Below are 25,838 nucleotides of genomic sequence, written 5' to 3'. Positions count from 1 at the left end.
GTGCCGGGGCTGGGGGTGGCCCGTGTGCTCTGCTGTGTCCCCTGTGCTGCTGTCCTCCTGTCTGTTGTCTTGCTCACGGGGGATGGTGACCGCTGGCCCGGCCCCAGGCGGGGAACGTGGTCCCGCATGCAGCTTGGTTGGCGAAGCCGTTTGTCTGTCTCGGCCTGTGGATCCCCGCTTTCGTGCTATGATGTTTTCTCCACTGCGGCCAAGATATCCGTGGTAACGAGAGTTTCACTTTGAAACGAAACACAATTAACAGCCAAGGTCAAAGGAGAGCCTGTGTCCCGAGATGCACTCGCCTTGTGGCCGAAGCCGCTCTCTATGCACACGGTGTTCACATTAGAAAGTGGGCACATGAGGAACGCTGAGGGGTTCAAACCGCTTTCACTAGAGCCGCTTCTGTGCACAGGGGTTCCCGTCTCCCTCTGTTGTGGCATCTGTGCCAACACGCACTCAGACACGCACGCGCTCTCTCTCTCTCTCACACACACACATACACACACACACACACACACACACGTGGCGTGGAGGCATAGCACCTGTGCTAACGCGAGGCCCCGCCCCTGTCTGCACGCCCTGTCCTGGGGCCGGCCGCCCAACATCTCACTCAGGGTCTGCCACAGAAGCAGGTGCACAGTGGTTTGGGGAATGGGGGACCCCAGAGAGGGGCTGGGAGGACTTCGGGATTTGAACAAGAGCACCCAGTGGGTGCGGCCCCCACCCCTCTGCGCTGCCACGACGCGTGCACAGAAGGTGAGGCTGGGCGGGACCCCAGAGGACCCGGCCTCTGTGAGCTGCTGGGAGACACACAGGTCCCTGTCCTCTCAGAGGAACCTCTTTTATCTCTAAGGGCATGGGGGGTGCACAGGCAGAGGAGGGAGGAGGGGGGGAATGAGTTGGGGGGAGAAAGGACTGTTCCCCGCGGCCCTGAGGAGGGTCCTGGGGCTCCTTGTCACCCCACCAGGGTTCTGTGCAGCCCGCTCAGTAATCAGGAACAGAGGTGGGCACCACTGCGGGTGGTAGAGGTCAGGAAGTAGCACCAGGGTCCGCAGGAGCCCCGTGAGCCACACGTCTGCCAAGCCTGTGGTTCACGTCACCTTCAGGCCAGATGAACCGGGGACCACAGTGACCTGGCCACGGTGTCAGGGGCTAGCGGCACTCCTTCCCTACTGTGGTGGTCCGGGACTGTCTTTCCATCTGCCTCCCGTCCACCTGAGCTAACTCTTGGGCTCTCCCAGCACCGTGGTGACAGTTCGGTGCTGTCTAAGTAATGAAAGCACACGTTTAACCCCCCCCCCAAAAAAAAAAATAAAATCTGGAATCTGAGAGGTGATTCATGTTGAAGGAGTTGGTCTCAAGCACCACAACACTGTTCCCGCACGGACACGCAGCCCGCACACGACCCAGCCCGCAGTGGGAACTTGACCCAGAGTCCATTCCTGCTGCACGACAGAACCGTCTTGGCTACCTGCCTATTTCCCGCCTCTGTCTTCCAGCCCTGCCCTCCTCGGGGTCACAGCACGCCTGAGCCTCCGGGGAGGGGGCTATGTGGGAGGCCCTGGGCGTCCAGACGCCCCCCGATGGCGCGGGGGTTCACGGCCCTGGAAGACAGACGTGCGCTGTGTCAGTCCCCTCCTCCTGTGGTGGATGCCATGCCAATGTGTTACTGGCCTTGAATTATCAGAGGGCGTGGTTACGGGATTAATTAATGCAGCATTTCAAGAGTTTGGAATTTGTAGGTGGCGATTTTCAAACAATTTACAAGAACCAATGCAGAACAAAGAAAGCATCACGTCTTTTGAGAGAAATAGCAAGAACAGTAGAGTCTTTTAAGCTAGATGCCAAAAATAATAATAATTGGTGATGTTACTCATAACTATAGCTGCCGAATCGTGTGAGGGTTCTGGGACTTAGGGAACAAGCTCCCCTCTGCCTCCAACCTTGGCTATTGACAAATACTGTGAACGCTGAGAATACATCCACAAACTTTTCCACGGATTCAACGGGGAGACAGAGGTTTTAAAAGGCTTGTTTTCTGGAAATGCTGAGGTCGCCGGTTCGAAACCCTGGGCTTGCCTGGTCAGGGCACATATGGGAGTTGATGCTTCCAGCTCCTCCCCCCTGTCTCTCTCCTCTCTCTCCTCTCTCTCTCTCTTTCCTCTCTAAAATGAATAAATAAAATAAAAATTAAAAATAAATAAAATAAAAGGCTTGTTTTCTCCAGCCCGAGGCACACGCAGAACCAGCAAATAAAACGTGAGAACGACAGTGAAAAGGCTCTGGGTTTTCTATTTCACTGGCCTTGTATTTTATCCAGAAACCAAGCAGGGGGGACGCCTCGCCTCCTCCATATGCAGGATGATAACGTGGCGCTTTCTCCCCCCACAGTCCAATCTGCCCGACGACATCTTCGAGAGCGGGAAGGCCGCCAAGGAGAAGACGCCTCTGTCTCTCAGCTTCGACGACCTGCCCAACGGGGACTGCACCCTGCCTGCCGGCCCCACCGGCTGCCTCCCCGACAACCCAGCGATCACCATCACCCCCGCCGAGCTGCCCCGGGGCCGGCGGGCCTCTCAGAGCGAGGGCACGGACGACTCCAGCTCACGGTCATCCAGGAGCTCCCTGGGCGGCGGCCCGGGGCCCAAGCCCCCCCTGGAGGAGGCTGCAGAGGGGCCCCGCAGGGTCCAGGCGCCGCCCGCAGGCGCCGCGGCCGAGCGCCCGTTCCTGGAGAAGGAGGTGGCAGAGGCGCTGCTGCGGGAGTCCGACGAGGCCTCGGAGCTCAAGCCCGTGGAGCTGGACACGCTCGAGGGCAACCTCACGAAGCAGCTGGTGAAGAGGCTGACCTCGGCCGAGGCGCCGGCCGCCACCGAGAAGCTGCTGTCCGAGGGCTCGGTCAGCGGGGAGTCGGAGGGCTGCCGCTCCTTCCTGGACGGAAGCCTGGAGGACGCGCTCCACGGGCTCTTCCTGGCCCTGGAGCCCCACAAGGAGCAGTTCCAGGAGTTCCAGCATCTGAATCAGGAAGTCATGCGTCTGGACGACATCCTGAAAGTAAGTGCCTTGTGGGGGCCCTGCCTCAGGCTCTGCTTAAATAACATCTCTTTATTTTTCATCCAGCCCCATCACAGCATCAACACCGCATCACCATTTAAATGGCATTGATTTTTTGTGTTTCATTGTTAATTTATTTTTTTTATTGTATTTTTCTGAAGTGAGAAGTGGGGAGGCAGAGAGACAGACTCCCACATATACCCAACTGGGATCCCCCCCCCCCCGGCATGCCCACCAGGGGGCGATGCTCTTCCTATCTGGGGCGTTGCTCTGTTGCAACCAGAGCCATTCTAGCACCTGAGGCGGAGGCCACGGAGCTGTCCTCAGCGCCCAGGCCAACTTTGCTCCAGTGGAGCCTTGGCTGCGGGAGGGGAAGAGAGAGAGAGAAAGGAGAAAGGGAGGGGTGGAGAAGCAGATTGGTGCCTCTCCTGTGTGCCCTAGACAGCAATCAAGGCCGGGACTCCTGCACACCAGGCCGACGCTCTACCACTGAGCCAACCAGCCACGGCTTGTTTCTTTGCTAATTTTTTTAAATTGACTTTTAGAGAGAGAGAGAAACATCCATCTGTTGTTCCACTTATTTACACATTTCTTGGTTGATTCTTGTCTGTACCCCGACCAGGGATCGAACCCATAACCTTGGCGCGTTGGGATGATGCTCTAACCAACTGAGCTACCCGGCCAGGGCCTGAAATGCCATTTATTTTTATCATCAGTCAAGAATATCAGTTTTTGCCTGACCAGGCGGTGGCACAGTGGATAGAGCGTCGGACTGGGATGCGGAGAACCCAGGTTCGAGACCCGAGGTCGCCAGCTTGAGCGTGGGCTCATCTGGTTTGAGCAAAAGCTCACCAGCTTGAACCCAAGGTCGCTGGCTCGAGCAAGGGGTTACTTGGTCTGCTGAAGGCCCGCGGTCAAGGCACATATGAGAAAGCAATCAATGAACAACTAAGGTGCCACAACAAAAAACTGATAATTGATGCTTCTCATCTCTCCCCGTTTCTGTCTGTCTGTCCCTATTTATCCCTCTCTCTGTCTCTGTAAAAAAAAAAAAAAAAAATATCAATTTTTTATTTTCCTGACCATAGCTGAACTGAACTACCAGGATAGGTCGTTAAAATAATTGCTCTAAAGCAGTGGTCGTCAACCTGATCCCTACCACCCACTAGGGGGCACTCCAGCTTTCATGGTGGGCGGTAGCAGAGCAACCAAAGTATAAATAAAAAGATAGATTTAACTATAGTAAGTTGTTTTATAAAGATTTATTCTCCCAAACTTAGCAAAAATCCAACATAAAGTTGGATTTTTGGTAATTATTATTATATGCTTTAACTTGCTGTAACTCTGCTTTATAAATTTTATAAAGTAAAGTTACTTCCCTACTTTATAAATCACCATGACTGTGGAACCGGCGGACGGTTAGAAAATTTTACTACTAACAGAGACACAGAAGTGGGCGGCAGGTATAAAAAGGTCGACTGCCCCTGATCTAAAGCATGTCTGAACTTCTTCAGTCCCCGAGTTGTTCACCCCATGTGTGACACAGGTGCACTCTGATCTCCCACCATCATTTCACTGAGAGTGGTTGGATAGCGTGCCTCCCGGGGAAGCCGGAAAATCCGTTCCCGGGTGGAGTCAGAGCTCGCAGCCCTGATGTGAGGGGCCCCGGGGAATCTCTCCCCGGCCCCCACCCCCTCGTTTTCAGTAGCACAGCCTGAGAAGACAGACCATGAACCTCTGTCCCCAGTCCCATCTCCACACTTCTTGTACTCTCTGCCTTTCCACTTGGATTTATACCACCATAGAGAAGACAGCTGGGACCCTTCTTCTCAAAAGAGCCATTCTTTGGGGACTTGTTCTAGAAAATAATCTTGAAAGGAAGGTGCCCGTGGGCCTCCGTGGTGCCGTCTGGAAGGACATCCCGCGGCCTTTCTGACCGCTGTGTCCCCTGGTCCTGCTGACCTGGCGCTGCAGGGGAGCCGTGCCCAAGGGCAGGTGATATGTAATTCATGCCCTGTCCACCCGGGGCCTCCTGTGCTCATGACAGACAACTCCTCGCAGATGCAGGGACGGGAGCCCGAGTCTTCCCTGTGAGACTGAACTACTCAGTGTCAGCGCAGGGCTGCTTGTCTGGACTCCCCACGAGAGCGCCTCTTACCCGCTCCACAGCACTTATCTGCACCACTGGCCAGCTTTGCTTAGTGGGCCAAGGTGTTCCATTTAGAGAGCTAAGACACTGCTGACCGCACCTACCGCCCAACCCTTAGAGCAAGCCAGGGGTGAGGGCAGCTCCCACGTCCAGACGTCAAGGGAGCTCAGCTGTGCAAGCCCCCAGCCACCCGCCAGCCAGCGTCATCTCTTAGCCTTAGAACAAACCTGGTGCTCACGGAACTCTCTCCAGAGTCTTGTCTGCATCTGCTGTTGTTCCAAAAAGTGTTCTGGGGGCGACCGGCCCTCCCGGCCACTTTCTCACTCGGGTTCAGTGCTTAGACACAGCCGCGTAGGACAGAGGACCCTGAGCGTGGGGACGCAGGCTTCTGCTCCACTTCTGAGGTCGGACAGGGAGGCAGAGTCTTGGCAGGAGGCGCTCTGTGTCCAGCCAGAGTCTGAGCATCCAATGGACAAAGCTCTCTCTTTTTCCCCCTTCACGTTCCTAGGATGCTAAACACCTTGAGGAAGAGAGACTCTCGGACGGAGATCACTGAGGGTGAATGAGCAGCTCTGATGTAAAAAGACTGTGTCCTTTTGTGGCCTCTGGGGAGAGGGGGAGTCAGAGACAGACCCCCCCCCCGCCCCAAGAGGTCCTTCCCGCCTGGTGTTGAGAAGTCGGCAAGGAGTGCCACCTCACTGGATGGAGGACGTTTAGTTCTAACTTGCAGGACTTGTCCCATTCAACCCACCCCCACGCCCCCTTGCACATCGGAAGGCACCTCTCTCCTCCGTGCCCGCAGTGTGGGCATCGTTCTGCGCACAATGTCTGTGTGTCTGTCCAGCGCCCTAGGGCTCTCCGGGCCCCCGGTTGGCCCCCAGGACTCAGGGCAGGGGCAGGGAGGTGAGGGGACACCCTCCTTCCCTGGAAGTGCAGAGCCACCGAGGAAGCAGGGCTCCCCCTCGGGCAGCTGGCATCGGCTCCTCCTCGATGCCCCCTGAGGAGAACTGTGTGCTGTGAATGTCCAGGAGCCGCTCCGGCGACGTACCGAGCGAGCACGGGGTAGCGGGTGGAGCCGTGGAGCGTGTCTGGGAGTGGTCTTGTTAACGCTTCAGAGCAGGTGCTTAGCCAGGCGCTCCCGTCTCAGGAAGACGCTGCCACCAGAGACAGGTCCGTGACCGGCACTGAGTCCCCGACTCTCAACGTCTGCGTGGCTGTAGGTGGCTCGGGGTGGAGCTCTAGGCATGGGGACAGGGAGTTCTGCTGCCCACGGCATTTTTGATTGTCATACCTATTTTTCTTTTTTTTTTTTTACACTTTTTATTATAAAAACCTGAAACAGAAGTAGAGCAAATATGTGACAGACCCCCACCACCACCACCACCACCGCCGCCCCCCATCCTATTCAATTCCATGCCCCTCCACACGTGGCCAATGTCACCGTCTGTTCCTCTACCTGCATACTTCCCTCTGGCTCCCTTTGGAACACATCCCAGAGATACTGTGTCATTTGATTCATGGTGGTTGTTGTTTTAATATGAAGATTTTATATGTGTTTATTTTAATGCCAATACAATAAAACAGAAGCTTAAAACAAAGAGAGTGTCTCCTGTTGGTCGGAGTGGGTGCAGTGCCCCCCCCCCCGTGGGAGGGGCCGATGCTGTCCTGCCCCCCCACCTCCCCTCCGGGAGGTGCCTGCAATGTCTCCCCCCTCCCTCCGGGAGGAGCTGACAGAGCGGTGCCCCTGCCTTGCAGTGCAAGCCCACCGGAAGCCACAGCTCGCCCTCCAGCTTGAGCCTGACAGTGGAGAGTGCTCTGGAGAGCTTTGATTTCCTGAACACCTCCGACTTCGACGAGGAGGAGGAGGAGGAGGAGGAGGAGGAGGACGTGGAGGACGCGGAGGAGGGCAGCCCTGGGGGAGGCGGTGCTGACTCGGTGTTCTCAGACACGGAGACCGAGAAACACAGGTGAGCCTCAGTTTGCGTCTGTCTCTCCCGCTGTCCTTGTGTGGCCGGTGGCTTGCGGCTGGGCCCACCCCTCCCTCCTGCGTGCCCTGCAGCCCAGTGGGTCTTAGCAGGAGATTAAGCTCAGCGGTGCCCGTATTATCAAAGTCAGGTGTCCATACCTGAGGGCGTAAGGAAGGGTGACTGGTGACATCTCTGGGTCTCTGGCCCTCCAGGTGGGGGCGTGGTCTTCCCTGGGCTGGGCGGGCGGTGTGAAGGGAGGAGGCAGGTGAAAACATCACCTTCTTGGTGGGCTTCCTTGCACAGCCAAACCCAATCCTTAGAGGATGGAGCCTGGGCTCCATTCTGTCACTTTACGGAAGCAGAACAAACCCAATTTCTGTAAAAACAAATAAACAGAAAACAAAACCACGTGCCCAAAGGTGGGAGTGATTTCCCTTCCCTGACTTTTGAACATGTTATAAAGCGGGCTTCCCAGTTACAACAAGCTGTTCAACCTTCCGTAACCTCCCCATGGGCAGTGGTTACAGCTGGGTGTTCTGTTCATCCCGGACGGTTTCTTCTTTGAAAAGAGAAAGTGAGACCTAGAATGTGTCCCCTGAGCAGATTCGGGGCGTATCCCGGACAATGTCACGGTGAGGTTGTCCCTCTCCGCTCCACCCTGAGCTCTAACTGGGCTGGCTTTGTGGAGTGCTCCCTAAACCCAGCGTCTTGCTGCGTACCTGTGACCCAAGCTGTTTCCTGATGGGTCAAGGTCGGGCATCCATCTAAGCTCCAACTCCCTGCGGTAAGAAGCACTTGGACAACAAAATCTGTATATTTCGTAGAACCGTGGTATTTGGTTCGTCTAATCCGATAAGTCTTACCGTGTGTCACTGGCGGGATTAGGGAAGGTCGTGGAAACTGTGCTTGCGTGTTACCTGCCATGTACTCACGGCTAGAACCCGGGCTGCGTGTTTCCCCTTGGAGGGAAACGTGACCAGAGCGGAGCACCCTACACCTGTAAGTGCCGATGCCCGATCCTTTTAGCCTATAGAGAATGTGGAGCCCAAGACTGGAAGCTGTGGGGTCCGGGACAGCCCGCCAGTCATTCTGCCACGTGCGCAATGAGACAGCCCCCTCCCTAGCACGCAGGTTCATGTGAGAATAAAATAATAGACACAACAGATTTTTTTTTTTTATTATTCAGTGAGAGGAGAGGAGGCAGAGACAGACTCCTGCATGTGCCCCAACCGGGATCCACCCAGCAAGCCCACTAGGGGGCGATGCTCTGCCCATCTGGGGCGTTATTCCATTGCTCAGCAACTGAGCTCTTCTTAGTGCCTGAGGTGGAGGCCATGGAGCCATCCTCAGTGCCCAGGGCCAACTTGCTCTCATTGAGCCATGGCTTCAGGAGGAGGAGGAGAGAGAGAGAAGCGAGAGGGGGAGAGGTGAGGAAACAGTCACTTCTCCTGTGTGCCCTGACTAGGAGTTGAACACGGGACATGCACACACCAGGTTGATGGTCTACCATTGAGCCAACCGGCCAGAGCCACAGCAGATTTTTTAAATAGAAGTTACTTTTTATTTTTTTTTAATGGAACTGTAGACAGTTCAGTGGTGGGGTTTAAACAAAAGCCTGACAGGTAGTACGAAGCTGTTCCTCCCGTGATCCCAATGCCCTGCCTGGCCTCCGTCCCGAGTCGAACATCCTGTCTCTTCGTAGCTGCTTTCTCTTCTCCTTTTCCGCAAACGGGGACTGACCGGAGGCCAGGAGAGTCCTGGCAGACTGTTTCTTGGCAGGACTGCTCTTGGGAAGCCACACAAATAGCAGGGACAGTTTAATCACAGGACAGGGGGCCGATCGGTCAGCCCACCATCAGAGCGGGGAAGAGCCACGTGGGGCGTGTTTCAGAGACGTCCTGGGGAGACGCTGTGCAGGTGGCCCTCCATGTCCGAGAGGCAGCAGAGACCCCCGGGAGCAGTTTGTTTGCATGACCTTTGCACATCAGGCAAACTGGCGACCGGGCTGAATGAGGAAGTCGTATCTGAAAGGCATCTCGGGTCATCAAGGGCAGGCGGCAGCTATGGGGGGAAGGGGGGACACCTTACGTGAGCCGTGTCAGGGTGACCTGTGGTTTCCACACGGGAAGAAACGGCTGGTGTCGCCCACCTTCCTGCTTCCACAGCTGCAGGTCAGCACACCCGGAGGCCAGGGGCCACCTCAGCGAGGCGCTGACGGAGGACACCGGCGTCGGCACGAGCGTGGCGGGCAGCCCCCTGCCGCTGACCACAGGCAACGAGAGCCTGGACATCGCCATCGTGCGGCACCTGCAACACTGCACCCGGCTGGTCCAGGTAGGGCCGGTCACCGCCCCCGCGGTTCCAGCCCCAGTCACCGCCCCCGTGGTTCCAGCCCGGGGGTGGGGGGTGGGGGGTGGATGCACCAGGGACATGGCTTCCTTGTCTCAGTCCTGCTGGGGACGTGGGAAGTCAGAGCCCAGAGGACAGTCCTGCTGGGAGCTGAGCCAATTCAAGGACTCCCGCGGGCGCGTCCTCTCCCCAACCCTCAGCCTCCCCGCCCTCGCTACACGGGGTTTCCCATCTCAAAACCCAGATCTCCAGACCTCACGCGCTAGCGGGAAAAATACGGTTGTCTCTCCCTTCCAAAGCATTTGATAGTAGATGAGAAGAACGTGATTAAGAGAAAAATAAAAAAGTAATTGGACGTTGGGGGGGGGGGGGCGAACGCACCGTGTAGTATCCGGGCGATGTCCTGTGGGGGGTGCGCCTGAAACTGCAATCTCGCTGACCGGTGTCGCACCCGTATGTTTGATAAATAAGAAGAAGATTGTGCGGCGGCGGGGGGGGGGGGGGAGACACGTGCTTTGTGCCCTCTGCAAGTGGACTTTGAAGGTCAGTCTTACTGAACAGGTGCTAATAGGAACGGCCCGGTGAGTTTTCCACCACCTGGAAGGCAAAACGCCAAACGCTGCAGGGTTAGGGTCCCCGGATCTCAGACAGGTACAGGTGCTTCCCGGCAGCGGGGAAGAGCACCTGCTAGGCTGTGGCCATCGCCCGCTAGCGGCCACTTTGGGCCACCACGGAGCCCGTTTTTCTCCTCCCAGCAAGCTGTTCGCCACTTGCGATTTTGCAACAGTGGGACCACACATTTTGACATTCCTTTGTGGCAAGAAGGGTTGCGGTTGTCTGGAACAAAGCCTTCTCCACCCGCCCCCACCCCACCTGCATCCACCTCAGCTTCTCCACCCGCCCCCACCCCCCCTGCATCCACCTCGGCTTCTCCACCCGCCCCCACCCTGCTCAGCTTCTCCACCCGCCCCCACCCCACCTGCATCCACCTCGGCTTCTCCACCCGCCCCCACCCCCCCTGCATCCACCTCGGCTTCTCCACCCGCCCCCACCCCCCCCTGCATCCACCTCGGCTTCTCCACCCGCCCCCACCCCCCCTGCATCCACCTCGGCTTCTCCACCCGCCCCCACCCCCCCCCTGCATCCACCTCGGCTTCTCCACCCGCCCCCACCCCCCCTGCATCCACCTCGGCTTCTCCACCCGCCCCCACCCCCCCTGCATCACCCGCCCCCACCCCCCCTGCATCCACCTCGGCTTCTCCACCCGCCCCCACCCCGCCCGCATCCACCCTTCAGCTTCAAATACTGAAATGGACCTCAGTATTTCCTCCCTGGCTGGGGGCTGGTCCCTCCCTCCTGTTCTCCCGCTTGCTGAGATGGGGGGGTTGTGAGAGCAAATAAAGGGTGTTTCCAGGGGCCTGGGAGGGCACTGCTGGAAGAGAAGTGTGTTCCCAAGAGCACGGGGCCAGCTGGAAGAGTGGAGGTGGGGTCAGGAGGAGGGTCCAGCGAGGCCAGCAGTGAGCAGTGCTGCTTCTCTGCAACACGCTCATGATGAGGTGTAGCCTTCGCTCCTCCTCCGTGGACAGAGAACCCAGAGTGTCCCCAGAGCACTGACGGGCTTCAGGAACAGGGTGGGAGTTCCTCTCTCGCCGTCTGGCTACCCCCCAACCTTGACCTCTTCTGTGGGCTGTTGGGTTCACAACCCGTGATAAGGACAACCCATCTGGTGGAAGGTGCGATTCTTTTATTCTGACCCAAATGGGCAAGGATTGTTCTTTAGTCGCCACCATTTGAACACGATGGTTTTCACGGCTCTTTGTCCTTGCTGAGTCAGGTATTGCGCTGAGCCAGCCACCTGTTCACCCCTTCCCCCCACGATTTTCAATGAGTGTGCCATGAGGATTTTTATCTTTTTTTTTTTTTTTTTAACAGAGGCAGAGATAGACAGGGACAGACAGGAACGGAGAGAGATGAGAAGCATCAATCATCAGTTTCTCGTTGTGCGTTGCGACTTCTTAGTTGTTCATTGATTGCTTTCTCACATGTGCCTTGACCGCGGGCCTTCAGCAGACCGAGTAACCCCCTGCTGGATCCAGCGACCTTGGGTCTAAGCTGGTGAGCTCTTTGCTCAAGCCAGATGAGCCCGCACTCGAGCTGGCGACCTCGGGGTCTCGAACCTGGGTCCTTCCGCATCCCAGTCCGACGCTCTATCCACTGCGCCACCACCTGGTCAGGCCCGTGAGGATTTTTAAATCTTGCAATACCTAACTAGCCAGGGGCACTGACCTTGTTTTCCTTTGATGGTCAAATAAAAATTTTTTAAAAATGACAACAAGCAACACAACAATAACTGTCCAACACAAACGAGTCCCCATTATACTTCTGTTTTTGTCAGACTGGCATAAAGATACATAATTTATCTCTTGGCGTGCCACAGAATTTTAGTGACTAGCTTACGTGTGCCTCGTTTCTGTCGCCACGGAACAAAGGTGCTGTGTGGTCAGCAGCCCCCACTCCCCACAGCAGGAAGGACAGGGTCGGGAGGGAGAGCTGTGGACCACGTTCCTGAGAGAGCTGCTTCTGCTGTTTCCCAGCAAATTGTGTTCTCGAGCAAGACCCCCTTTGTGACGAGAAGTCTCCTAGAGAAGCTGTCTCGGCAAATCCAAGTGATGGAGAAGCTCGCGGCCGTCAGCGACGAGAATATCGGGAACATCGGTTCCGTCGTGGAAGGTGAGTCCCTCCCTGCAAAGGACGACGGCGTTCGTGTCCACGGTGGCACCGCCGGCCCCTCCCCCGCTGCGTCCGCTCACTGCTCCATCGAGACAGACGGCAGGAAAGCATACCCAGAGCAGGGGGATGTCCCCTCGCCTATGTGGTCTCAGCACCTACGTCAGCCTTCAGCATCCAGCCACACGCCACTCCTCTGGGGGCCTCCACATCCACGTCTGGCTGGCAGACGCTGGCGGACAAACAGGGCCGCAGTCACCGCTAGGCAGAGTCTCACAGCCTTTTCTTCCTGGTGCGGTTCCCTTTGGGGACACCTGATTAGAATTGTCCTTATGTCACAGGGCTGGCTAAGACAACTCCCGTGGCAGCTGAAGGTCAGATGTAAAATGCTTCCAAACCCTACAGGGATTCCAAGGCCTTTGTGAGGGTCCCTGGGCCAGAATTTTAGGTGGGGAACATGGCCCCGGGGAAGATGCCTTTGATTTTGTGTGGTGTGCTGACAGGACCCTTTTGGGGAGACAAGAATCTGTGTCTAGCCCTGGCCAGTTGGCTCAGTGGTAGAGCGTCAGCCTGGCATGTGGAAGCCCCAGATTCGATTCCTGGTCAGGGTACACAGGAGAAGCGCCCATCTGCTTCTCCACTCCTCCCCCTCTCGTTTCTCTCTATCTCTCTCTTCCCCTCCCACAGCCAAGGCTCCATTGGAGCAAAGTTGGCCCCGGTACTGAGGATGGCTTCATGACCTCCACCTCAGGTGCTAGAATGGCTCCAATTGCAGTGGAGCAATGCCCCAGATGGGCAGAGCATCGCCCCCGGTGGGCATGCCAGGTGGATCCCTGTCAGGCTCATGTGGGAGCCTGTCTCTCTGCCTCCCTGCTTCTCACTTCAGAAAAATACAAAAAAAGAAAGAAAAGAAATCTGTGTCTACCTCTACCTCACATTAGTATTCAGTGGGAACCACAGAGCATGGCGGTCTGGGTTATGCCTGACTCAGCCTCCCTGTCAGGTGGGTTTTCCCTGTGCATTCGGCTGCCCTGCGTGGGGTCCTGCCAGAGGAAGATGAAGAGGGAAGGGAAATTCTGGTGCGAGGCACTCACACCAGCTGCCTCCCCAGCCCTTCCCCGTGGCCACGCCCTCACTGTGGCCACGCCCACACCTTCCTGTGGCCACACCCATGCCCTGCTGTGGCCACGCCCTCCCGTGGCCACACCCATGCCCTGCTGTGGCCGTGCCCTCCCGTGACCACGCCCTCCCTGTGGCCACACCCATGCCCCAGTGAGCCCTGGGCCCTGCGCTTTCTGGGCACCGTGCCCTGCACTCAGTCCTGTCACTTGGAGAGCCGCTGGGCAGGGGCTCCTCCTGCTCTGTTGCCTCCCCTTCAGAAAACCCGAAGTGGATGCGCTGACCCCCCGCGCGTGTGTTTGCTGTGACCTCACAAGGGCCGGGATGACGGGGTTTCTGTGGCTGAAAGCACACAGCGTGGCTCGCTGCCCTGGCTGCATGGGCCCCTCGTCAGGACTTCTGTGTCCCCTGGGCCACCTGCCAGCGAGCGGTCTTTAAACACAAACAAGCAAACAGAGGCCCACGGTGAAGCCCACCCCGCCCCACCAGGCCCAGCTCCTCCTCCTCGGCCTCACTGGGTCGCTCGCTCTTCCTTCCAGCCATCCCCGAGTTCCACAAGCAGCTGTCCCTGCTGTCCTTCTGGACCAAGTGCAGCAGCCCCGTGGGCGTGTACCACAGCTCGGCCGACAGAGTGATCAAGCAGCTGGAAGTCAGCTTTGCCAGAACGGTCAACAGGGACTACCCGGGACTCTCCGACCCAGGTGGGGAACGGTGAGAGGGATTAGGATGGGGGGGTGCCCAGAGTGGGCGCTGCTGGGGTCTCCCGCCACCGCCCCTGCAGCCAGCCCTGACACAGGCCTCCCCCCCCAGAGGAAGCACCACCCGCTCAGTAAGGTCTAAGCCAGACAGAACATGCCCTGACTGAGAACCTCGGCGGTGACGTTGATAAAGCACTCTCGTTCTGTGTGGCTGGGTGGGTATGTCACCACCAGTCCCGGACAGTCAGAGGGCGTGGCCGCTTGGGGAACACTGGTGGTTTCTCCTAAAGCTGAATAAACCCCTCCCACTGCGCCCCTAAACATACCAAGAGCAATACGGGGTTCTGCTTACAAAGGAGGGGTGCGCGTAAGAAGTCCGTCGTAGCGGCTTTGCAGAGGGGCCCAAACCTGGAAACCACTCAAATGCCCACCCATAAGTGCACGGATGTACCACAGCCTATCCGTGCACCCGGGTAACACGCAGCAATGTTTAGGAAGCAGAAGTTACTGGTACAGGCGCCATTTTTGGATGAATCTCACAGATTGAGTCAGAAACCAAAAGTGCTTACGGTGAAATCCCACATACATGAAGCTGTGGAACAGGCAAAGCTAACTCGTAAGACAGAGCTCGGGCCCAAGGAAACCCGACGGGGTGCCCACTCTGGTCTGCACCCTGACTTAAGTGGCCGTTACGCAGGTGTGCAGACACGCACCTGTCCCTGGCTGTACCCTGAGGGTTCGTCCACTTGTGTACTTTCACTCGATCCTGTTCCACAGTTAAAAAAAAATAAAAAGGAATGGATGGATGGATGGACAGACAGTCGTGTTTCTTAAAGGCTGCTTCGCATCTTCTCTCTCTGGACAGTGTTTCGGACCCTGGTGTCCCAGATCCTGGACCGGGTGGAGCCTCTGCTGCCCTCCGGCCTGTGCTCCGAGGTCATCACCGTGTTCCAGTTCCACAGTTACTTTGCCAGCCGCGGGGTGAGCGACCTGGAGACTTACCTGACCCAGCTGGCCAAGCAAGGTGGGGCCCCTTCTTTGGTCACAGTCTGGTGGGTTGACATGGAGTGGCCTCTGGTCTTTGTTATTTTGTCATTGTTTTTAGTGGTGGTGACTTTTTTTTCTTCCCAAGTCAGTGGCTAGGCTGGGATTTGCCTGTTGAGTAACTTGTGGACCTTGCCTCTTGGCAGTGAGCCAGGGACTTACTAAGACGTCCCGGCCACCCAGCAGAGTGTGGCACCCCCGGGGGAGCTGGGGGGTGGCTCCACACTCACGTAGCCTCCTTCCTTCATCAGCGTGTCCACCATGCATGGGGTCAACCCGACGGGCCATCTTATTTTGTGTTGCCCTTTCTGGGGGTGTTTTTATAATGGTAGCAGAAATGGGTTCCAGAGAGAGAAAACGGGGGACACACTGGGACAGAAAGAAGGGAAACTGAGTCAAAGCTGCGTGTCCAGGGAGTGAGGAGGACAGGCCCAGTGCTGGGGTGCAGCAATGGCACTCATCCTGGCCCTCACAGGGGGGCACTTGCTGGAAGTGAAATCAGCAGCTGTCCGCAGTGAGTGAGACCCTCCCCCGGGCGGAGCCAGGCAGTGGGGGGCGGCTGCTGGTTCCCACTGTGCTCTGAACCCTGCAGGCGACGGGGCAGGCAGAGCGAGCTGTGTTCTTTGGGATAAGACAGGTGGCACTGCCCCGGGCGCCCCGACCCAAGCTCGGCCCTGCTCCTCCCGGAGCTTCAGGCCCAGGGGTGAGCGTCCAGCGTGGCAGCTGGCGTCTCCACAGTGAGAAGGAGAAGCCGTTCCCCACCCGGTGCCGTGCGGCTTGAACACGGGGCAGCCCGGGGGCGGCTCCGAGAACCCCTCGCTGGTTCCGAGAGATAGAACGAGAAGGACGAGGCTCAGGGCCTCATCTGACGGTGGCCTCCGTTTCCGGGTTCTAAATTTGTCACAGTCTGACTCACCTTCTGAAGGACTTCCTGTGTCACGTAATCGATGTCACACAGCTCGCTGTCCGCAGCGTGAGAAGTGAGATGGACAGTGCCCTCAGCCTTGACGCCTTTCTTCTTTCTTTCTTTATAGAAGGAAAAGGCCTTCGTTATTTAAAAAAAAAAGAAAGAAAAACTTAGAAAACCTAGAGAAGTATAAAGGAAAAAGTTCAAATCACCCATTCTCTTACTTTTTTAAAAGTCTCATATATTTTTCAGGCTTTGAATATCAAAGCTGTGATTACACGTCATGGAATCCCACAGCCTGTTTGTTTCTCTTCGACAGCATGTCCCACGCTATTCATCCTTTGAGAATCTGTTGTGGTTGGGCAGTATACCTGCACTTGGGGGCATACTGATAAAAGTGATTATTGTCGGACATTTATTTGTTCGTTTAGCTGTTACACGTTATACTGTCTCGAGACTTTTTACTACAGTATTTATTTATAAAGCAGTGAAATTACAGGAACACCTACAGCAGGAGAATTAGGAAATTAAAGCAAAAGCAAAAAAAAACCAAAAAAACTATTCACCAACGTGTGCAGAGGATGCCACTTGGTTGACAGCAGGGCAATTTAGCTGGTGGTCCCCCCGCCCCCCCCCCCCCCGTACTGACCACACACTCCAATCCTGATGAGTTTGTGGCCAGCGGAGGCCCGGGCTTTAGCACATGTTCCTTAGCTGTGGGACATGGTCAGTTTGTCCAAATGGGACTCAAAATCCTCTTGTGTGTCGCGTGTGTCCACATTCCAGCCGGCTACCTGGATTCCGTCAGGACCCAGGTGCCCGAGTGCCAAGAGAGAAGGCGGAGGTGGGGCCCCTCGGGGCCGGAAGGCGTGACGGGGAGACTGTAGAGCAGGGGTCTCAAACTCAACTCAGCATGTGGGCCGCAGAGCAAGATCACAGCCGTTCAGCAGGCCGCACTAGGTCTACAAAAGGCAACTGTTATGCAACACTTTTCAGTGTCACAAAACGACCAGAAACTGTAGTTCGCATCACAACTGCTGTTAACTAAGCTAATATCTAGCTAGGATGCTAGAGAAATGAAAAATACAAGTAGGCCCCTAGGCTTACTTAATTTTATCCAAAATATTTTGAACTTCGTGGATTAGTCTGCAGGCCGCACAAAATTGTTCGGCGGGCCGCGAGTTTGAGATCCCTGCTGTAGAGTGTTTGCTTGTCTCTCCTTCGCCACGTGTTTTCACGCTGGACAGTTCAGTCCACCTGGGAGTGATTTCGGTAGCCCTTAGGCAATGCTGACTCGCGCTCACTTTTCCTCACCATGGACACTGGAGTCATCTGTCCTGTTCTCACTAGCGGGAGGGAAACGCCCCTCTTGTCACGGGCTCACTCTCTGCAGACGCCGGGGTGGGTCACGGTGGGTTCCCACCCTGCCCCCCGAGCCTCACTGACGCCCCTACGTGCTCCTTACCCGTTCGGTGTCTCCCTCCCTGCAGTCTCCGTGGTGCACGCCCTGCAGTCACTGAGGGACGAGAAGCTGCTGCAGGCGGTCAGCGGCCTGGCCCCCAGCAGCCTCCCAGCCCAGCAGGAGGTGCTGCAGGCTCTGGCTGTGCTCCTGACCAGGGCCGACAGTGGGGTCAGCCAGGCTGTGAGGCTCTACCTGGAGGCGGCCGCCAGCAACAAGCACTTCAGGGACAAGGTAGGTGGCGGGACCGTGGCCACCGAGCCCGAGGCGGCTTCCCTTCAGTCCCCTCCTGTTAAGAGTTTGCTACTTTAATTTTTCTATAAAAAATAATTTGCTCAGCCGTGGCCGGTTGACTCAGCGGGTAGAGCGTCGGCCCAGCATGTGGAAGTCCCAGGTTTGATTCCCGGCCAGGGCACACAGGAGAAGCGCCCATTTGCTTCTCCACCCCTCCCCCTCTCCTTCCTCTCTGTCTCTCTCTTCCCCTCCTGCAGCCGAGGATCCATGGGAACAAAGTTGGCCCGGGCACTGAGGATGGCTCCATGGCCTCTGCCTCAGGCGCTAGAATGGCTCTAGTTGCAACGGAGCAACACCCCAGATGGGCAGAGCATCGCCCCCTGGTGGGCATGCCGGGTGGATCCCGGTTGGGCGCATGTGGGAGTCTGTCTCTCTGCCTCCCTGCTTCTCACTTCAGAAAAATACAAAAATAATAATAACAATAATAATAATAATAATTTGCTCTGCTTGTTAAATCATACCTACTCTGTAAAACCACTTTTTGAAGTTGGAATTTAATATTTTTATTTATTTATCTTTTTTCAATTACAGTTGACATTCAATGTTATATCAATTCCAGGTGGACAGCATAGAGGTCAGATATTTACATAATTTACAAAGGGATCCTCCCGATTGGCCCCATGCAAAGCGGTAACCACATGATTGGCTCTGTTCTCTGTGCTGGACTTGCCATTGCTGTGAGAAGCAAGTTCAACTACAAAGCAGGTTGTTATTGTTAACATCTGAAAGTCCAGCCTGCAGAGAAAACTATTAATAATTTACTGTATGATTATTCAGATATGTTCTAAAGATTTTTTTTTTATTGATTTATTTTAGAAAGAGAATGAGGGGGGAGGGAGTGAGAAGCGTCAGCTTGTGGTAGCTGCTTCTCCTATGCGCCTTGACCAGGCGGCCCCGGGGTTTTGAACCAGCGACCTCAGCGTTCCAGGTCGACGCTCTACCTGCTGCACCACCGCAGGTCAGGGCGCAGATTTCCTCGTTAGCTATGCTAGCATGTAGTTGTTTCTCTTTTCTTAAATGAGGTCGCGCTGTCTGGTGACGTCTCTGATTTCTGAAATGTCGTGTGTCCAGCTCATTTCCCGAGCCGGAGCCTGGTGACCTTTACTCTGGGTGATGAGTACCGGCTTCTCGGGGCATGGAGAGCCCACCGTCTATCTGCTCATTCCATACTTGTGGGCGTTGGGGTCATTCCCAGCTCTGAGCAACGTTATGGTGAAGACATGTATGTGTCTAATGAGTTGTTAGGGGTCAGGTCATAAACTATAGGGTCAAAGAGCTGGAATATTTTTAACTTTCAAAGCCGCCCCTTCCACCGCCAGGGCAGAGGACAGTCACCTGTCCCCTGGCTTTACCTCCACAGCCCTCCAGAGCAGTAGACATCTGAAACCCACGCACACCCTGGCCAGGCAGGGCTCGGCCCACCGGGAGCCCTTGACGGTGTGGATGGCCACGTGAAAAAACTCACTCACGCCCACCTTCAGACCAGCTCAGGAATATTAAACCTGGCCCCTCCCTGTGCTGGGAAAGGTCAGATGTTGAACTCTGAGAAGAACTGAACTTTTCTGAAGTGTTAGAGGGTGTGGCGGACGTCTGTGCACTCGAGACAGGGCGTTTCGTTCTAATGCCATGTGGGCCCAGAAGCACGGACTCGTGTGTGTGTGTGTGTGTGTGTGTGTGTGTGTATGAGAGAGAGAGAGAGAGAGACAGAGAGGGACAAATAGGGACAGACAGGAAGGGAGAGAGATGATAACCATCAATTCTTCATTGTGGCTCCTTAATTGTTCATTGATTGCTTTCTCATATGTGCCTTGACCTGGGAGGGCTACAGCAGAGCAAGTGACCCCTTGCTCAAGCCAGCGACCTTGGGCTTCAAGCCAGCGAGCATGGGGTCCTGACTGTGATCCCACACTCAAGCCAGCGACCTCGGGGTTTCAAACACGGGTCCTCTGCATCCCAGTCCAACACTCTATCCACTGTGCCACCACCTGGTCAGGCAGAAGCGTGAACTTTATATATAGTCCTTTCCTGCCCAGTGCTGGTGGTTTAGTGGAATTAGCTGAAAAGGCAGTTCCGTGGGCCGGCGACCCCTCAGCCCGGCCGACCATCAGCACTCTGCAATTCCAGAACGTTCTCACTGCCCCGGAAGGAGACCCTGTCCCCCCCAGCAGCTGCGGCTCGGCCCCCCCCCCCGCCCGCCAGGTCCCAGCAGCCGCGCCTCTACTCTCTGGACCTTTCCTGTGAACGGGTCCCATGCTGGGTGGCCTCTGTGTGTCACTCTGTCCCTCAGCAGGTCCCAGCAGCCGTGCCCCTGCTCTCTGGACCTCTCCTGTGCACGGCTCCCATGCTGGGTGGCCTCTGCGTGTCGCTCTGTCCCTCAGCAGGTCCCAGCAGCCGTGCCCCTGCTCTCTGGACCTCTCCTGTGCACGGCTCCCATGCTGGGTGGCCTCTGCGTGTCGGGCTCCCATGCTGGGTGGCCTCTGCGTGTCGGGTTCCCATGCTGGGTGGCCTCTGCGTGTCGCTCTGTCCCTCAGCAGCTCTTCGGGGCTCTCCATGTGCTGGCCAGCAGTGTCCCATCCCTTCGGTCCCACCTTCTCTTCGTTCAGCAGTGGATGGACACTTGGTCGCTTCCACTCTTTGGCTGTCAGGAATATAATAATAATAATAATAATAATGTCCCGTTTCACTGGGCATTCTGCTGAGTTACCGCCGTCAGTTGGTCTCTGACCTCGCGGTGTGAGTGACACTCTCCACGGGCCTGACCCAGCCCCCGTAGCTTCCTTGTGAAACCACACGCTTCCTTCCAAGCAGGCCTACATTCTTTTTTTTTTTTTTTTAATCAATTAATGGTTTAAATGTTTATTTTATTGATTTTAGAGAGAGGAAGGGAGAGGGAGGGAGAGAGAGACAGGAACATGGATCTATTCTTATATGTGCCCTGACCGGGGATCGAACCAGCAACCTCTGTGCTTCGGGAGGATGCTCTAACCAGCTGAGCCATCCGGCCAGGGCCAGCCCGGCATTGCTACTAGCCCAGAGGGCATCTTGAAAGCTGAACTCATCACCTTGCATCTTCCCATTTCATATTCTCAGAGTCCGTGGTCTGGTACAATATAAGGAATCCATGCATTGAATTTTAAAAAAATAAAGGACAACTGTTTTAACAAATGTGACTTTTATTTATTTATTTATTTTGTATTTTTCTGAAGTTGGAAACCGGGAGGCAGTCAGAGAGACTCCCGCATACACCCAATTGGGATCCACCCGGCATGCCCACCAGGGGGTGATGCTCTGCCCATCTGGGGCGTCATTCTGTTGCAACCAGAGCCATTCTAGCACCTGAGGCAGAGGCCACAGAGCCATCCTCAGTGCCTGGGCCAACTTTGCTCCAATGGAGCCTCGGCTGCGGGAGGGGAAGAGAGAGACAGAGAGGAAGGAAAGGGGGAGGGGCGGAGAAGCAGATGGGCGCCTCTCCTGTGTGCCCTGGCCGGGAATCGAACCCGGGAATTCCGCACGCCAGGCCGACGCTCTACCACTGAGCCAACTGGCCAGGGCTTACAAATGTGAATTTTAATGCGATTTTCTGCTGTAAAGGTCATGCAGCATATCTGTGTCCCCATGGTCCGTCTCGGGCAGTCAGAACGGTACATGACTCACAGGAACGAGGTCACCTGTGTTCACCCTGTCCTTCCTTCCGCCAGGCCCTGCTCTACTACTGTGAAGCCCTGACTGCCACGGACCCCCAGCTGCAGAAGGCCGCGTGCCTGGCCCTGCGGAGCCTACAGGTGAGACCCCCCGGGCGCTGCTGGGCCACATGCAGGGGCTGCTTCCTGGCCACACTCGCAGCGCCGGGCGGGGCTTAGCGTCCCCTGTCCACTGTGTGTTAGTGCAGGGCGTTTCTCTTCCCCTTAAACTGTCAGGAAATGAGACTCTGTCTTGTGGAAGCCCCACGAGCTTTGGGAAACAGTAATGTTTTAGCTTACCTCTGGGTCAGAACCAAGAAAGAATATCTTATCCCAAAAGAGACGGTGTGATGATTCCCCGACCTGCACTGGGCACCAAACACGTCAGGGCCACACCGGCTGTGCGAAGAAGAACTGAAATCAGGGTGCTGGTCAGTCCCCAGAAGCTGTCCCCATGGACGGCGTCCACGAAGCCGCTCTGGCTGACCTGGGTTGGACGGGTGTTCCCGAGGGAGCCGAGGAGTTCCAGCTTGCACAGGCTGGCCTCCCGACTGCGGACATTTCCTGTCTGGCTGCCCTTCCTCACGAAAAGAGACGAGTCGTTCTCGAGAAAAGAACGGGAAGGCCACAGCTCCGGCTGGCTGGCACCGTGGGTGGGTTCCGGGACCGGGGGGCAGGGTGAGAGAGACTCACGCCGCCCAGGAGAGGTCAGTGACCTGTGAAGAAACACGGCCCTGGGAAATGCTGCCTCCTTCCCGGTTCCGGTTCTGTGGTCAGAGATCCACCTTTCCGTGGCCAGAGGGCCCACGGTGACGGCTCTTGGTGCTGCCCTCCTGACATAGAGGGACGTGTCGGTGACCGTGACTGTGACCCTGTGCGAGTCAGGGTGGGAGGACACGGTGATGTCCACCTGTCCTGTGCTTCCACGGGCTGCGGAGGTTACAGGAAAAGCTAGTGTGAACGTCTGACGTACCCCACATCTGGGAGCTCAGATTTCTCCCGTTCCCCTTCCTCCTAGCGGGTGGGCCCCGGTGGGCAGAAGGAAAGGCTCTTTCTAAACCAGCCCCGCCCCTGCCCCGGCCCCCACGGGCCCCAAGCCACCAGGTGTGAAAACCAGAGCGGACTCAGGGCCTCAGGAGCCGAACCAACCGACCCCCAGGTCACGTCCCAGGAAGACAGTTATTTTAAATTCTTCACAGCAGCAGGCTGACACCTCACCTTTTTCTTCTTTCTCCTCTGTCCTCAAACCGGGAACAAACTTGAGAAGCTCGAGGTTCTCAAATCGAGTGGCCACCCCCTTCCCCCCCACACCTCCAGGGTCAGGTCCGCATCTGCCTCGTGGCCAGATGGCTCGGGACCGGGACGCGTGGGTCACCCCCGCTGTCCTCACTCGCTCCGGCCCCCGGCACAACCATCTCTATGTCAGAACCCTGGCTTCCTCCCAAGAGGGGAAACCGTGGCTTGTTACCACGTCACCCCCTCAGTCTCAGCGTGGAGCAGGCCCTCCTCCCGGCCACCTGCTCTCCCTGGGTGACATCTACTCCCAACCTTTCCCATCGGGTCTTCCCGCCCCCTCTGTTGTCCAGCTTGCTGCTAGCTACCCCCACTAGGAGTCACCCAGACTCCACCCATCTCACCCCCACCCCCAGGCTTCTGTATCGGAAAGGACCCCACAACCACCTCCCGACAGTGACCCCCCCCGTCCTCCACCTCCAACAGCCCCCCCATCCTATAGATACCTGCTTCCTTCACAGCCTGAATCTGCCCACTCCCTGCCCCCACACTGTTCCCCGGGATTCGAGCATCCATCCTCCCGAGCCCTCTGCCTCCTTGGAGCCTGAATGTCCACCAGGGCGTCCTCTCCGCTGCAATCCGCATCTTTGTAACGAAATGCAAACCCTGCCTCAAACTCTTATGTGGCTTTCTGTGATCCACAAACGAGCCCAAGACCCTCCCTGCACATAGCCTCCGAGGCCCTCGACGTCGCTCTGTCACCAGCCATTCCCCTTGCCGAGAATTTATTTCCTTCTCCACACACCCCAAATCCACACCCACACACACATGCACACAGCTAACTCCCGTAAGATAGCCCTTCCTCCAGGAAGACTTCCCTGATTGGACCTGGTCATGTTCTGCCCTCTCAGCCCAACTCAGCCTGTCGTTCACTGCAGTAATTGCTGTGGTTCTTTGACGGTCTGTCCCTCCCCTCGGGCCGCCGGGTCCTGGGGGCTGGCACCCTGTCCTGTCTGTGGCTGACTCGCCCCACATGCCTGTGAACTGCCTGGTTCAGAGCAGCTCAGTAAATGCGTCCTGGAGCTTTCATCTCCCCCCCCCCCCCCGTTTGGCTAAAGAAGAAGCTACATAGCAGGAGTCCTTACATTAGAGCCGCTTTGGATGCAGAGGGGCGCGGTGGAGAGAAGGGGGAGACGGGGACCCTGTCCTGGAAAAGCAGGCTAGCGCACTCCTCCTCTGGGCCCGGCGCCCCCCCCAGAAAGGAGGGGTGTAGCTGACCGGTGCTCCTGTAAGGACGGACGGACCTGGGCTGCGTCCTAGGAAGCGCACTCCGGTGCGTCTGGGAGGTGGCACCGGAATCGGTCCGAGCCGACAGTCAGCTGGGCTGGGCTGCCCTCGTGAGGTGGCCTTCACGTCCCCTCTGGCCCTGCCAGGCTAAGTCCCATGTGGCCCCAGACAGAAATGTCAGAACATGACTTCAGCTGCCTGTGCCCCCGCCCCCCCCGCAGGCCACGGAGAGCATTAAAATGCTGGTGACCCTGTGTCAGTCCGACGCCGAAGAAGTCAGAAATGTGGCCTCGGAAACCCTCCTGTCTCTGGGTGAGTTCTGTTTTTGTTTCTATTTTTACGGGATGGTTTACTCTTGATGCTTTATGCAGAAGTGTCAGGAGTGGTTATGGGAGCACCGCGGTAGACGTTTTCTCCCGTGGGCTACCTGTTCACACTCATACACACACACACACACACACACACACACACACGTACACACACTCCCAGCGTGAGGCCCTGGGAGTCACCCCAGCTCCTGTTCTGTCTGGATGCTGAAAGTGAGGGCTGCCCTTGGAACCTTCTGAGGGTTCATCGGTCTGGGCGGAATTTCAGATCAGGAACCCAGAAGGGGAACCACAGTCTGGAGTGCAGGTTGGACGGCCAGGTTGGGGTCGGCACCATCAGGATGATGACGACAGGGTGAGGTTGTTTCCCAGGGGCCACCGCCTCATGCTGAGTCTCCATTAACTTCCGGCTGCCCAGCCGGCCTGTCCCCACCCCGCCCCCCGAGCCCAGACACCAAGGGAAAGAAGAGAAGTATCGTTAGCTTATTCTGGGATACCCAGATCAACTTCCCTTCACCTTCGGACTGCTCACTCCCGGCAGGTTTACGTTTCTAGTCCTCGGGGGAATTGGTACAATGGAGAATGGCTTTAAAAACAAAACAAAAACAAAAGAACTCTGCATTTAAAAATATAAAGTTATAATAAATGCCTTTGCTCATACAACAACGCACTCCTAAGGTGTAGGAACAATACAGCTGGACATCCTCACCTGTCACCAGTCAACAACGACGCCAGTGGGGAAAAAGCCACCCTCACCTCACTCTGACCGCTTAACAAGGTCACAGAGAATCTCCCAGCATCCGTCTGCCCCGGGAACGGTGCCTTGTCAGCCTTCCTTCTCAGTCGCCATCTAATCAGGATCCGTTCTGCTGTTGACCCTATCGGTCCCGGCACCGAAATCTTAGCCACCATATGTTTGTCTCAAGGGTAATACAGTTCCTCCGTGTGGCGTAGAAATTACTTCATTCCCTAAAGATGTGCCCTGGTGTTATTAGTTCGAGCTCCTTTTTTTTCTTTTTCAATTGATTGATTTTAGAGAGACAGAGAGGAGAGAGAGAGAGAGAGGGAAGCCTTCATCTATGGTTCCACTTCATTACTGCGTTTATTGGTGGACTCTTGTGTGTGCCCTGACCAGGGGTCCAGCCCACGTCCTTGGTCCTCTTGGACGACGCTCTGACTGAGCTGCCTGGCCAGGGTCAGAGCTTATTCCCTTGTGTTCTGCACGCATAATAAAAGGGGGCCAGGCACCTGTGCAGTGCAGCCACTGCCTGCGTGTCCAGTGTGACCTTAGCCGGCTGACCGTGTCCTGTGGGCCCGAGTCACTACAGCTGCAGGGACAGCAGGTCGGGGAGGGGCCGCACTGCCTGCTCCACCCGAGCTCTTGACACCCGCCTCTCACTGCCACTGCTGCACGCTTCACGGTGAGACTGCCAGCCCAGCCCAGAGCCCGCCCCGCCCACCCGGCGCCCCTCCCTGCCCCCCCACGGGGACTCTGCGTGCGTTGGATGTGAGCTGTGTCCACACTGGGGCTTTCCCAAGCCTCCTCGG

General features: G+C 56.5%; 1 protein-coding gene across 7 annotated transcripts in view; it reads left to right on the top strand.

The window, feature by feature from the left end:
- Positions 1-25,838, top strand: part of RIPOR2 (RHO family interacting cell polarization regulator 2) — a 140,764-nt gene that overhangs the window by 111,369 nt on the left and 3,557 nt on the right. For 6 of the 7 annotated variants that reach the window (XM_066246709.1, XM_066246707.1, XM_066246706.1 and 3 more), the window contains 9 exons: positions 2,392-3,051; positions 6,956-7,167; positions 9,333-9,501; positions 12,111-12,246; positions 13,902-14,063; positions 14,926-15,084; positions 17,502-17,704; positions 21,463-21,546; positions 24,186-24,276. In XM_066246709.1, coding sequence (XP_066102806.1) covers positions 2,392-3,051; positions 6,956-7,167; positions 9,333-9,501; positions 12,111-12,246; positions 13,902-14,063; positions 14,926-15,084; positions 17,502-17,704; positions 21,463-21,546; positions 24,186-24,276 — 1,876 coding nt within the window. Of the gene's footprint in view, positions 1-2,391; positions 3,052-5,708; positions 6,777-6,955; positions 7,168-9,332; positions 9,502-12,110; positions 12,247-13,901; positions 14,064-14,925; positions 15,085-17,501; positions 17,705-21,462; positions 21,547-24,185; positions 24,277-25,838 lie in introns of those variants that run through there. The other variant, XM_066246712.1, reaches the window with a different exon arrangement.

The sequence above is a fragment of the Saccopteryx bilineata genome, chromosome 11 (genome assembly GCF_036850765.1).
Source record: "Saccopteryx bilineata isolate mSacBil1 chromosome 11, mSacBil1_pri_phased_curated, whole genome shotgun sequence".
NCBI lineage: Eukaryota > Metazoa > Chordata > Mammalia > Chiroptera > Emballonuridae > Saccopteryx > Saccopteryx bilineata.
The sequence above is the reverse complement of the archived record's forward strand: the minus strand, read 5'-3'. Positions and strand labels throughout refer to the sequence as shown.